The sequence below is a fragment of the Podarcis raffonei genome, chromosome 1 (assembly GCF_027172205.1).
Source record: "Podarcis raffonei isolate rPodRaf1 chromosome 1, rPodRaf1.pri, whole genome shotgun sequence".
Taxonomy (NCBI): domain Eukaryota; kingdom Metazoa; phylum Chordata; class Lepidosauria; order Squamata; family Lacertidae; genus Podarcis; species Podarcis raffonei.
Window position 1 is genome coordinate 103068596 of NC_070602.1, and position 13697 is coordinate 103082292.

Below are 13697 nucleotides of genomic sequence, written 5' to 3' on the forward strand. Positions count from 1 at the left end.
GGCGTACAGCTTCCGGGTCATGTGGCCAGCATGACTAAGCCGCTTTTGCCGAACCAGAGCAGCGCACAGAAACGCCGTTTACCTTCCCGCCAGAGTGGTACCTATTTATCTACTTGCACTTTGACGTGCTTTCGAACTGCTAGGTTGGCAGGAGCAGGGATCGAGCAATGGGAGCTCACTCCGTCGCAGGGATTCGAACCACCAACCTTCTCATCGGCAAGTCCCAGGCTCTGTGGTTTAACCCACAGCGCCACCTGCGTCCCTTTATTCTCTGTGTGCTCCACTTCAAATGTTATTTAATAAAAGCTTCAAAGGTTTGTTCCTCTGGAAACTTTTTTTTTAATGCAAAACTGGAATAGGAATAACAACTGTGGGAATGTTAAGCAAGAGGTATTAAACATTAAGTATTAAGAGATGAATTGGAGCAATGTTTTGAGAGCGCAATTCTAATCTGTAGGTCTGCTGGCTGGGGCAGGGCTAGATTTGACAGAAGGGTCTCCTCATCGTAGAAGACCCCAGTATGCCCACAAGAAGCTCCTTATTCCAGCAGACACAGGATGGGTGGGTGTGTAGTGGACCCCCTGCATCCAAAACTCCTTCGTTCTCCACAAGAAGTCCCAGGACTGAGTCTATCAAACCAGTTTCCCTCACACACACTCAGCCTAACCTACCTCACAGGGTTGTTGAAAAGGTAAAATGGGCAGGGGGAGAACTATTGACATCACCTCAAGCTCCTTGGAGATTTTAAATATTAACAAAATAGACATCAGCAGCAAGGAACAGCCTCAGAAAGACAGGAAATGCTCTCAGACCCCGGGGAATTATTCAGCACACAATGCGATCAAAACACGGCTCAAGCAAAAGTGTGGATGATAACCTTTATCGTATAGTAGCATTTGCAGAACATAACTTGTAGGAAGTACCTTCTCTCAGGCAAAAACTACCAGAGGAAAGATGTGTATTGGTTGGTAAGATGAAAGGAAGGGATTTCAAGGACTAGAAAAATGAAGGAAGCAGAAAAAGTGCACTAAAGGGGAGAGAGAAACAGTTCTTTAGGACCCCAGGAGTTCCTAGAGTCTGGGGCCCAAGGAACTCACGCATCAATCAAAATTTGGATTGGCTAAAAACATTGGAAGGCAGTGGCGGCCAGGTTGACTTATCTCTTTATGATTTTATACCTCAGTTGGGCTTTACTCAGACTTTGGCTGTTTGGATTCTCCTTTGCTAATGAAAGTTATTCTGACAATGATTTGTAATTTAATTGGATTCTGCTTTCTACATGTATCCTATTACAGGTAATGTATTTGACACACACACCTTATCATATCACATATATCATATGTGCATACACACACACAGAGAGAGAAATAAATAATTTAATCCAGTCCCAAGTTCATTAATTAGATTGTAGGAAGAAAGAAAACACTAGACATCTATTCGAAACACACCAATTTATTATGAGCACTTATATTGTATTGACCATAACAGCAATCTAGGATCCAATATTAGCTATCTGCAATGAACCTTTGACTCTAAAGACTTAGTATATAATGAATTTCCTGAGATTGTAAAGGACTCGTGGTCATCTTATATCAGCCATCATCTCTGTTGGGGTTTGTTTCCTATTGTGGCGCTAAGATCAATCAGTGCTTGCCTAGTGATGTGTTCTTTACAGTCTGATGAACATAGGCAGCAAACCAATGCACACTTATTTCAGAGTAAACCCCATTTAAAACAGTGAGAGTTACTTCTAAGTAAACATGCATAGATAGGATTGCACTGTTTGTCATTACTTTTGCTGGATCAGAGGAGAACCTTCCTATCTGTGAAAAATGACTTTTGATTTAGAAAAAAAGCAGGCACACCATCCAGTGTAATAAAATAAAATAAAATAAAATACAGAGCATGTTTATTGTTCTGTGAAGCCCTTTGCAGAATGGAAAGTCGAGTTCAACTTCATCCTCTGTCATATAACGTTCTCTGCATCATTCTCAAAGTAAGCAACTTTGGCTCCTTGTGAAACGAATTTGACATTTTCCACTTCACCACCACCATTTCTAGGTTTCTGAAAGTGGATTGCAATCATATCTTGCACACTTTCATCATCATCATCCTCTTCTGCCTTGATTCCTGTTAGCAGTATGGTTCTCCTGGAAATCCCTGAAAATATCTGACAAAAGAAAAACACACCACATCTTGTGACTACAAATTTATTTAAGGAATATATAAATTGGTGGAGTGAAAATACTGGTATTAGCAGGTCATGTGTTCCTTCCCTTTTTTTGATGTTTTAAAACAAACTATAAACCTGTACTTTTGGCTACAATCCTAACCATGTCTGCTCAGAAGTAAGTCCCATTTAATCCCACTTATGCAGGCAAAACCTTTAGGCTTTAGTCCTTAAGAGCCAATATAGTCACTTTAGATGCTCTTTGCTCTAAGCATCCTTTCATTTGTTTTAAAATGTAAGTAGTGCCTCTGTGGGAGTGTTTATTTAGTAAGTTTAACCCTTTCCCCCCCCACCTGCCTTCGTCCAGACAAAAATCATTCTTCTGAAGCTATTTGGACTGGGAGGCAAGTACCCATTGATGCAAAAAATAATAAAAAATTATTTTGTCTTTTTTGAGTGCTGCAAGTAATGCCTGTGTCTAATTTTAAAGGTAAACCAATTGTTGTCCTGTAGGGTTGCTAACTAGCCAGAATAAAATGTACTTACACATTTTGGCTGCTTGATAAAAATGGCAACCTAATTCTGTTAGGAAAAATCAAGACTGGGGCCTTGGTGAAATCACTAAAAGCAGAAGAGAAAAAAAATGTGCCAGCCCAAGATTCATGAAAGTGCCTTTTAGGTTCTGGATGACGTGTCATATGTACTTCCTTATATTCGCACACGTGATGTTGAGGATCTCAAACATGGCGTGGCAACGTTGCTAAAATCCAAGGGTCTCAAACCTATGCTTTGTTTCTCAGAACGCTTCTAAGCTCTTAATTCTCACTCCCCATTACTTGACACCACAGCCTCTTTGTGTTAAGTTCTGTGAAGAAAAGGATTCTCTGGAAAGTGAGACAAGTAGGCTTTAACTATTATGATTATAATTACAAATCACAGTTACCTGGAAGTGCCACTGAACTGAGTAGGACTTACTTGCCAGTAAAGACTGGGATCGTGGCACAATACTTGCAAGTCTACCATTCATTTACTAACTGCAATCAGCGCAACGGGTATGATCCATTTACCTGAAATCTATTCAGAGTCTTCTCTATGATAGGAGAAACCAGGACAAAATGAGTCCTTTCACCTGTACGGAAAGGGCATTTTCCATATCTCACAATGTTGTTAGCAGCTAGGAGAGAAAAACAGTAGAAATGTGATGAAGAAATACAGTTTATTCCAAGTACTGAACTTCAGGGGCGGGGGGAGAAAACCCTATTGTTTTCATACAGAATAAAATCCCAAACTTGCAAATTAATATTTTAATATGTACTTTAATTGGGCAACCTTTATTGATGACAAATATTGTAACCCTATGTATATTTACCTGGGGATTGAGCATACTAAGACTGTAAGGTAAACACAATGATTAAATGTCCCATTACGAGGCACCATTAGTGAACTCTTAGTCATGTCTACTCAAAAGTAGGCCCCTAAATTCAATGGGACTTCATCTTAGGTTCAGTGTGAATACGACTGCAGCCTGAAATCAGAAGGAACAAGGGTAGCCAGAGAGTGATGCTACACTAACCATTGTGTAGAATAACGAATATCATGAAGATATTCAGGGACAAGCAATAACTGCTGACATTCCTGCTTCTACATCATTATTAAAGATGCAGGAGCACATATCTCCATATATTATTTGGCCACCCTGCTAGGAAATGTGCCCAAGAAGGACACAACAATTCAAACACTCTATAAACACACCAAGACTTACTTCTGAGTGAACATACATATTTTATTATTCATTTCTAACGGTTTCTACCACATCTGGGGTATAAACACCCCCCTTGTTTACAGTGATATAAAAACCAAGCATCATTTTTTAAATGGTTAACTGCTAGGGCAGGGGTTAAAAATGTGTACAACTGCACAACTGAATAAGAAAGATGTAAAATGGAATGCACATCTGCTTTTTCTTTTCTAGGATGAATAAAAAACATTCACCAGTGCAGAAGAATGTGGTTTGGAACTGAATGCATTTCAGGTAACATTGCTAGATATCCTTTTTATTCTTAAGGCTGCAATTCTATATGAATGTGGTAGGGAATATCAGTTGAACTAAATAGGGCTACTTCTAAGTAATCCTGCAATAGACTGTGTTATAAGTCTACCAATGGGGGGGAGACAGGAGATAGTACTTGGTGTCAATTCATCTTAGATCAGTTTTGCAACAATCAAATGATGCTCAAATCTGCAGTCAACTGAACAATGTCGAAGTAAAAGCAATGCACTTAAAAGGGGATCAGATTCTGTAAAGTTAACTTGCACAATGCTTCAGAAATCACCTATTGGCTGGCCAAATGTAACGAGGGCCATCTGGGACTGCTGGTCATAGGTCACATTCTGCACTTCTCCTCCCAGTTTAGCTTTGTACAAATTCAGTTCCAACTTATCTCTCATCCATTCTGGTGGGATGTTGAGGTGTGGGATGTTAGAAACATTAATCTGCTTTCTAGAGATCTTAGCATGGAGCTGCAAAACAATCCAAAATTACAGGTGTGAAATAAAATCCAGAACTGTAGCCATGTTCATTTACAGCAGCAAAAAGTCCAAAACATATCATGACCATAGCATGGGTTTCATTGGCAAGAACACACTCCTTATCTGCTATACCATGGGTGGCAGAAGGTTGCAGAACTTATACTTGTTACCAAACATCACTGTGACTATCAGGCATTAAATACATTTCTCACATATCGAGCTGAGAAGGCTGTAAGTAAATAGGTCCAATATTTTGCTTCACTAGAGTATACTATGCAAAAAAATACGTTAAAAGATTTGGGCTGTAATCCTATATTTGCTTCTGTGGGAGTAAGTAACATTGAACTCAATTGTGATTACTTCTGAGCAGTCATATACAGGTCTGCAATGTATATGATACAACCTGATTCTGTGGAAGATTTACTCAAATGCAAGTCCTGAGAGATGTGCAGAGGGGGGAAAATGAAAATTCACTGGGATTTTTTTTAAAAAACACATTTTACAATTACCCTTTAAAAAACAGAAGGGTGGGATGGACATTTCTCTATAATGTTCCTGTTTTCCCCAGGCCTTCATATTTCTGAAAGTCCAAGTTCAAAAAGATTTATCCTTTAGTAACTCTGTATAGAATTGCAACCACCAACAAAACTTTTGTTTGAGAGTTCAACTCACCAACACATAACACTTAAAAACCACAGTCACTGACTTACCTCAAATGTTACTCCCCTCTCCAGGATAACAGGCAGAGCTTTCATAGCTATCATCTTACTTTCAAAGTTCACATTATGGCAGTGTTTTTGGATCAGTCCCTGGGCAACTGAAGGACAGCATATTAATAGTTTTCCATGACTAAGTATAAAACTAAAGAACAAATTCATACATAAAAATTGGCCATATATACATTTGGTTTTAAAAGCTCACGGGAGTCAAGTAATCAAAAATTGTGAGGAATTGGCTTGCACTATGCCACAGAAGTTTGTGTGAAAGGCAAGGCTGGCTATGGGTCATATCCAACCCCTAAGGAGATTTTCTGCCCCACCCACCCCCCCTCTGCAAAATATATTATTTAAACAATTATTAAATAATTATTGACTCCTCCTGTTGGTCCCTAGCTGAGAAGCCATGATGTCAAAAGGTGAATGTAATCCGTTCCAGATTCCCGTCTGACAACCAAGGCGTGGCTTCTGACTGGCTGCAGGAGCTTCCGAAAAACATTTGAAAACCGGAACAATTACTTCCGGGTTTTTGGCATTTGGGAACCGAGGTTTGACTGTACTGATTTTAAATAATTTTGCAGACCACTTTATAGGTCAATGCTTCTTTCCCTGGTTCTGACATAAAGCTTAGCCATTACACTATGAATATCCTGCTGGCCCTATAAAGAAGAGTGAAGCAGCTGCCTAAGGTGGCAGATTTGGGGCACCACTAAAGGGCATCCAATTGTCGGTTACTGTTATATCTTCACAGCAGGGTCGTGTGGTCAGTTTGCTCAACGTCTTGGCCCAGACTTGGCTGACATAAAGGAAGAAATAAGTAGCAGACTGGGAACATATTAATTAGTCCTAAGCTTTTCCTGCCAGAAGAATGAAAGTGCTTGCTTAACCCAAACTTCTTTGCTAAAAAAAAAAAATTAGCATTCATATATATGAATGCACATTTCCTACCACATTCCTCTTCAAACGTGATGAGAGCTTCTCCTTGGCTTAGCCTGAATGGGATTTTTGTCGCTATGTGAAAAAGGCAGGTTATGTTCATATACATGTTCTCATCCTTGATATTCTCCAACCGCATAAACTTCATCTTCTTCTCAGGTATGTCGTTTTTGAGCTGGTATTTTAGAAACCAAACAGAAGATAAAAACAATTTATGTCATTGTTCATAAAAACACAGCAAAACCCAAAATGCTATACTTATTGGATGAAAGGTTTCACTGGCATATAGGCCCCATAGTGCCTGCTTGTTCCTAAAGTTTCTAACAGGACCGGGAACCTTTGGCCAGTGGCCAGTCTTGTTCAGCTTGCGGGCTTCCAATAGGTATCTGCTTGGTCACTTTGCAAAAAGGATGCTGGACTAGATAACCCTTTGGTCTGATATAGCTGGGCTCTTTTGCTCACTGGCCACACTTGTACAATGCACTGGTAAAAAATTAGGCAATTTTAAGTGCATAAGTAGTAATTGCTCCTAACGAAGTTGCAAGGGGGGAAGTAATGAGGGTGTTAACTTGTAGTAAACTACAAATTCAGAAATACAAGGAGGAGTTGCAAAGCCTACCCAAGCATGCAGGAAAATTTGAAATCGGAATAGTTTAAAATATTGTCTCTTATGCCTTAGGCAGCCCAGCTACAGCAACATCTCACCCACAGTCCTGAATACAGCTATGTCCCTTTGAAGGTTCAACAATGAAATATAAGTATTACCCGATATCTCTGTGCAACCTCTCCACATTTGGCTTTCTCTTCTGCAAGCCTGTCTTTAAGGACCTGAATTTCCCTTTTCAGCTCAGTATTCTTTGAATTTATTAAGGAAAGTTCTTCCTGCAGAATGTGAGAGAAGATTTAAATATCTGTCAATGGGAGGTAGCTGATGCTGGGAGGTAGAAATGGTTTTTCAAAGGTAATCGTTTTACTGAATGCCAACAACAACCAAGCAGTTAGAGTAAGCAAAATATTGCTTAATATTTACTATAAAAGTTTCCCTTGATTTAATCTCCTAGACTCTTGTCCACCCTCAAGAAAAAGTATTCCTAGGTCCGAATGCGCCTCCCTTATCTGGTGCCTTCCAGATGGTTTGAACTACAAGCCTCATAACCTCTGACCATTCATTGTGCTGGATGGGGCTGATAAGAATTGTAGTCAACTACATCTGGATTGTACCAGGACAGAGAAGACTGCTGTAGCCCAAACAGACAAACCTTGATTATATTTAAACTTTGGAACAGCCAGCTTCTGTACTGCTTGGTTTCCTAAATTAACACTATAAAGGCCTTTTAAATGTCATAGTCACATATTGCAATTGTTTCTGTTGCTGCTCTACAGAACCCATTATGCCATGTGGAAGCACTGCCAGCAATGTCCACATGGTGGCCATAATGTTTGAATGGGTCACAATATTCCTGTTGCTTGATTTTTGCTCTATTTAGTTGTTCTGTCCTTGTTTAAAGATAGTTTGTGTCTCAATCAAAATGTATTCCAGTGTACAACAAACACTCAGATCTTAATGAGAGTGAAGATGTTACTCCCAAATCTTTTTTTTCTCTTTTTCTTTATAGATTAGCTCTCAAATTTGTTTAAATACCTCTCTTGGGACATGAACAAGAGTTTTAAGAAGTTGAGTACAGTGGTACCTCAGGTTAAGAACTTAATTCGTTCCAGAGGTCTGTTCTTAACCTGAAACTGTTCTTAACCTGAGGTATCACTTTAGCTAATGAGGTCTCCCGCTGCCGCCGCCGTGCGATTTCTGTTCTCATCCTGAAGCAAAGTTCTTAACCCGAGGTACTATTTCTGGGTTAGCGGAGTCTGTAACCTGAAGCGTCTGTAACCCGAGGTACCACTGTACTCCTAAGCATGTGCAGAGTAACTTTCCTTCATTGCAAACTAGCCAGAACCAGCCCCCAAATGCTGGGCTTTCAAGCCACAGAAAGACGCAGGATTGAGGCTCCCCATATTGACTATTTTGCTATTTGCTTAAAATAATGGCAGTACAAATAGGCTCTCTTGTTACTTGATGGGAAGGGGCCAAATTGACGATATGAGCAGCCGCCTCTATCTTTCACTCTCCTATATTTTGAATTTGTAACGTTTGCTGCTGACCTGCTTTAATCCACAGCAGGAAGCACTCCCCACTGCAACATTTTGACACAGGTTCTGCATAACAATAACAACACCACTGCCACCTCAGGATAGAGATGCAAAAAGGCAGCTAACTAATACAAATCTATATTACCTGATGCTTCTCCAGCACCATCATTCTTTCCCTCAGTGCCTCGTTTTCCTGATCCTTTAGCTTTGTGAACTCCTCTTGGCAGCGGGACCTCTTCTCATCGGCAGCAAGTTTTGAAAGAAGCGTTTCGGCCTTTTCCTTTTCAGCTTTGGCAACCTTCTCCTTTGCAATGCAAGAGAAGTCAAGACGGTTTCAGCGGAAGGCTTTCTAAACAAATGTGGCTGCTTGCAGCAGGCAGCGAAGGTGGGAAACCTCAGGTCTGGGGGGCTGGGTCCCTCGTCCTCCAGGGCTCTCTATCCAGCCTTTGGCCATGGGCCATACCTGTCATAGGGCTCTGCTCTTCACCCTCCTTGAATGCTTTTGCCTGGCTGGAATATATTATTATAGTATTGTAATGACTCTTTGCTTGCCTAGAAGAAGAATGGAGGTGCGTAGAACCCTCTGGCTTCTGTGGGGCTGGAATGTAGCCTGCTCTACAAAGGCAAGAGTCACACCTATTGTTCCGCCCATTTTTGCCCCAGGTCTTGCCCATTTTTGCTTACAGCTCCTCCCACCAGTGACATGCAGCCCCTGGCTCTTCACATGGAAATGAAACCCAACCCAAGGGCTGGAAAAGGGTTCCACATAGCCTATGCATTAGGTTCATGCTGCCATCTTTGAATGGCACGAAAACCTACAGATATTTACCTCCCATTCTTGCCGTTCCCTTTCCGCCTCTGTGACACGCTGGTCTTCAACTTGGCCTTCCTCAGTAGTCTACAAAACAAAAGTTAATCAGAACCAAATCTATCCATCCATTAAAGCAATAAGTCTGGTTTAATTCTCACTTCCATCCAGTGGGAGACACCTACAAATTAAAACTATAATCTTTATTTAATGAAACTGCACAAGGACCAGCGACAGAACTTACTTTGTCTTTTTCCTGTTCTCCAAGGTGCTTTGTTTTGTTCCCAAGTGTGCCTGGAGGCTCACCATTCTCCATACTCTGTGAAATGGTACAAATACACAATTATACACTCTGTAAATATCTGGGCTGCAAGCTTTAAGCTATTTAAATGGAACTGCATTGGCACTTCAAGAACTTACCTTTAATTTATCTGGTTCTTTAACATTCTCCGTCTCATTTACAAGTGCTCCTGTAATCTCACTTTCCTCCATATTCTACAAACACAGTCAGAAATACATATTATGAAAAAGGGTGGGGCAAACCTTAACCTTTTAACTAGAAGACTACTCAATAAAGGGATGCCTGTGTATTACAATGAATGCCAGAAGTTAAATAAATATTGAAGTTTGCTTCTGAAGAAGCAATCCTAGACAATTCATTAGTGTATGTTCTTACTTCCGTGACATACATTGGGCATCCCATTCACTTTTTTTGCTGCTGCTGCATCATACTGATGTTAAGCTTGTGGTATACTAAGACTCCTAGATCCTTTCCATATGTATTACTGGCAATCCAGGTGACCTCCATTTTATATCTGTGCAGCTGATTATTCTGGCCTAAGTGCAGAACCTTACATTAGTCACAATTGAAATTCATTTTGTTAGTTCGAGCTCAGTTCTCCAATCTGTTAAGGTTATATTCAAACCTGATTTTGTCTTCAACAGTAATGGCAAACCCTCCAAGTTTGATGTCATCTGCAAATTTGATAAGCATCCCCTCAATACCATTCATCCAAGTCATTTATAAAGGTGCTGAGAAACAATGGGCCCAGAACAGCACCCAGCAGCACCCCGGTCATCTAAAAAAGAACATCAAAAAACTACCTTTTCCCTGACACAATTTTTACTTCGTTATGCACTTTTCTGACAAAATAACCTTCAGTGGACATTTTTCTTATAGTAGCCCTAATTCAAGATATCTTAAGTACTGAATTCATACTGAAAAGCTCTTATCCACATGAGACACAACACAGATTAGTGACACAAATCTGCTGAGAAAAGACCTTCTCTATATTCATTAATAGATTTTCATTCAATATGAATCATTAAAACCTAGACAGGAAAAGATCATGAGGTAATCTGTCTGTTGCCTTGTAAGTAACGGTTAAGGACATTCAGAATAATTTCCAAAGCTCTGTCCAGCCTTTTTCAAAACACCTTCCACTACTACATGACACTTAAGCAAACATTTGTTTTAGAATAAATGTAAAGAATATGAGGAGAGACTACATCTGAAAATAGAACTTTTTATGGATGATGGCATCATCAGTGCATATTCATAGTGCAATTGTCATTTGAGCAGGTCTGACGTGTTAAATCCACTGGAACATGAAGTTTATTTTAACAAGACACATCCTATCGGAATATTTAATAGCAATCCAGTCAAAGCACCTGATATTCTTTACCAGTCACATTTGTTTATGTTCCCATACCATGTTGTGTTTATTTATTTATCCAATATAAGTTCCACCTTTCACTAACAATAACGATATTAAAAAATACAAAAACAGATATGAAAAAGTTAATAAATAAAAACAGGCGCCGTTAGCAGTTAGCAACCAGTTTCCCTTCCTACCAACAGAGTTGTGATTAATCTGTTGTTTTTTAAAAAAATCATCCAATAAGAAATCAGCATGACTGAAGACAAATCGCTGAAGGCTCATTTACAGGAGAAGGCCTTCAGCTCCCTGTGAAAGACCAACAAAAGGAATAAACAGGCCTCCTTAGGCAGGGAGTTCTGGAGCTTAGAGACTCCTTAGCTTGCAAGATGGCTAACTTGCAACAATCAATCTAGCTAGCTGCTTCACATGCAACCTGGGTCAATATGAGATTTGCAGACTGTAAATGTACATGTACTTACATAGCTATTAGACAGGATGGCTAAAAATCAATGATTTTTTTTAATTTAAATTGGATTACTGATGTAGCCACAGAGGACTCCTCCATGTGAGGGGAGAATCATGCATATTTTTATTTTGTACACCCATGGGAATTAGTGATCCACTCAGTTGAGCCTGAGATGAATTCCAGCCATACAGCTAATTGGACGGCGAAAGAGCTAGGCAGTTGCAGGTTGCAAAGTGTTTCAGAGGAGCCGTCTTTACCAAAATATATATCTGCCAAAGCAAGACTTTCATTGGGAATGCGCCGTACATGAAGAAAATCCAAATACTGAACAAGGTAACAGAAATTCTGCTCCCTGAATAAGACCAATTCTGCAACCCGAATAAATTGTGCAGATATGTGTGTGAGAGAGCTTGTTCTGCATAAATGATTTACAATGCGGCTTAAAGCTTTCAAATAAATATTGTTCTGTGTAAACGGCCCCTTCACATGGCTAATAAAGGTGTGGTCAGCAGTAGGAGTGTGGTGATGGCATGGCTGGTGTGGGTAGGGCAACATAAACCCCCCCCCTCCAAACTCCCCTCACATATGAATTTAACATACGAGATGCTTGAGTGAACCCCTCTAATATAGGAGGCAATATCTCATCATCATCTGAAGGCAGGCCTGTTCAGGGTAGTTTTTCGAATGCGATATTGTATTGTGCTTTTACAATTTTTTGTTGGGAGCTGCCCAGAGTGGCTGGGACCACCCAGTCAGATGGGCGGCATATAAATAATAAATTATTATTATCATCATCATCAAGTCACTTTTCTTGTTTTTGTCTGAATTGCATAAACTTTTAATTCTATGACTATATTGTCACTACCAACCCTGAAACCTTTAGGTAGGTGATTTTGGAAGGCAAGTCGTTCTCTCTATTTTGTTTTCCTGCAGCAATAACACCTTCCTTTACATGGTTAATAATGATGATGAAAAAATAACAACAACAACAATATTTATACCCCGCCCATCTGGCAGGATTTCCCAAGCCACTCTTGTAAGCAAACGGAGATTACCGTAAAGACAACAACAGTACTATGTGTAGCAAAAAATAATATTTTATAGTTACTGCAAAACCTTCCCAACTGTAGAAATTGAGAATACCGTGTGTCATTCCCGCGGGAAACAAATGTTTCAAGGTAATAATTCTTACTCATTGCAGGACCTTTTCACGCTTGCGCGCTTTTCCTGCCCCCCCCCCCCCGCTCAGCAGCGGAGGTGGCACTCCAGGATTGGGGGCTCCAGTCTGGGGATCCCCCCTCTCCCCCTTTTCTAGTCTCTACTGCAAAGCTCGGGAAGGGAGGAGAGGTCAGTTGCTGTATTTGGATTCCACCTCAGCAGCCAGGGTTGTGGATCAGCTGCGTTGCTTTCAAGCGCAGAAAGCGACCCCCCCAAAAAAAAAGTTAAGACGAGTAAAATTAGAACAGGGAAATGCACTTGGAACCTCTCAAATTTTGAAGATATTTCCCGAGATCGACCAGCAAAAAGCCGGAGGCACCCACCGTCCTCCTGCGAGAGGAAACCACTTTTAGTTTCGCTTTTTAAAAAAAAGCAAATCACCACCAAGAGTTCCCCGAAGCGGGTTTGCTTGGTAGGGTTGGAAACAGGGCGCGATGGGGAGGGCGGGGGATAACGCGACAGGCTCTTGTCCCAAAAGTTTCTCCTCGTACACAGACACACAACTTACAGGAGCTGAACTTTGCATCCCCAGCTGCAAAGGGAGGATCGCCAGGAAACGAAAGCAGAAAGTTGCAGCCCCCTTGACTGGAAGTCACGTGCAGGGAGGGCGGGGATAAGTCGCGGAGGCGATGACTTTCGTATCAGAGGAAATGGGAGATTGGATTAGTGGTGGTTTTATTTCTCTACTAGTGGAGGTGTTAGCTATTAGGTAGAGCATGGGAGATGGTCTCTCTCCTCGCCCCCCCCCCATTCACATAAGGAATGTGCTTACCTGACTTCCCATTATGCGATGTTCAAATACACAGAAGCACACTCAAATGGGATTATTAGCTTCTTGTTGTTGTTGTTTAGTCGTTTAGTCGTGTCCGACTCTTCGTGACCCCATGGACCAGAGAACGCCAGGCACCTCTGTCCTCCACTGCCTCCCGCAGTTTGGTCAAACTCATGCTGGTAACCTCGAAAACACTATCCAACCATCTCGTCCTCTGTCGCCCCCTTCTCCTTGTGCCCTCCATCTTTCCCAACATCAGTGTCTTCTCCAGGGAGT

General features: G+C 40.9%; 1 protein-coding gene across 3 annotated transcripts; it reads right to left on the reverse strand.

The window, feature by feature from the left end:
* Positions 1-1436: 1436 nt before the first annotated feature.
* NMI (N-myc and STAT interactor) lies at positions 1437-13198 on the reverse strand. Of its 3 annotated transcripts, none has more exons than XM_053406487.1 (11): positions 13158-13198; positions 9725-9799; positions 9549-9623; positions 9326-9394; positions 8642-8800; positions 7117-7233; positions 6364-6526; positions 5410-5516; positions 4504-4690; positions 3238-3344; positions 1437-2170 (listed from the first exon to the last, which is right to left on the reverse strand). In XM_053406487.1, the coding sequence occupies exons 1-11, from the start codon at positions 13173-13175 to the stop codon at positions 1967-1969; spliced, it is 1281 nt and encodes a 426-aa protein (XP_053262462.1). In that variant the 5' UTR covers positions 13176-13198; the 3' UTR covers positions 1437-1966. The 3 variants fall into 3 exon arrangements, with proteins under 3 accessions (XP_053262462.1, XP_053262480.1, XP_053262472.1); XM_053406505.1 differs by lacking the exon at positions 13158-13198 and adding an exon at positions 12973-13139; XM_053406497.1 differs by lacking the exon at positions 13158-13198 and adding an exon at positions 10231-11006.
* Between the last annotated feature and the right edge of the window lie 499 nt (positions 13199-13697).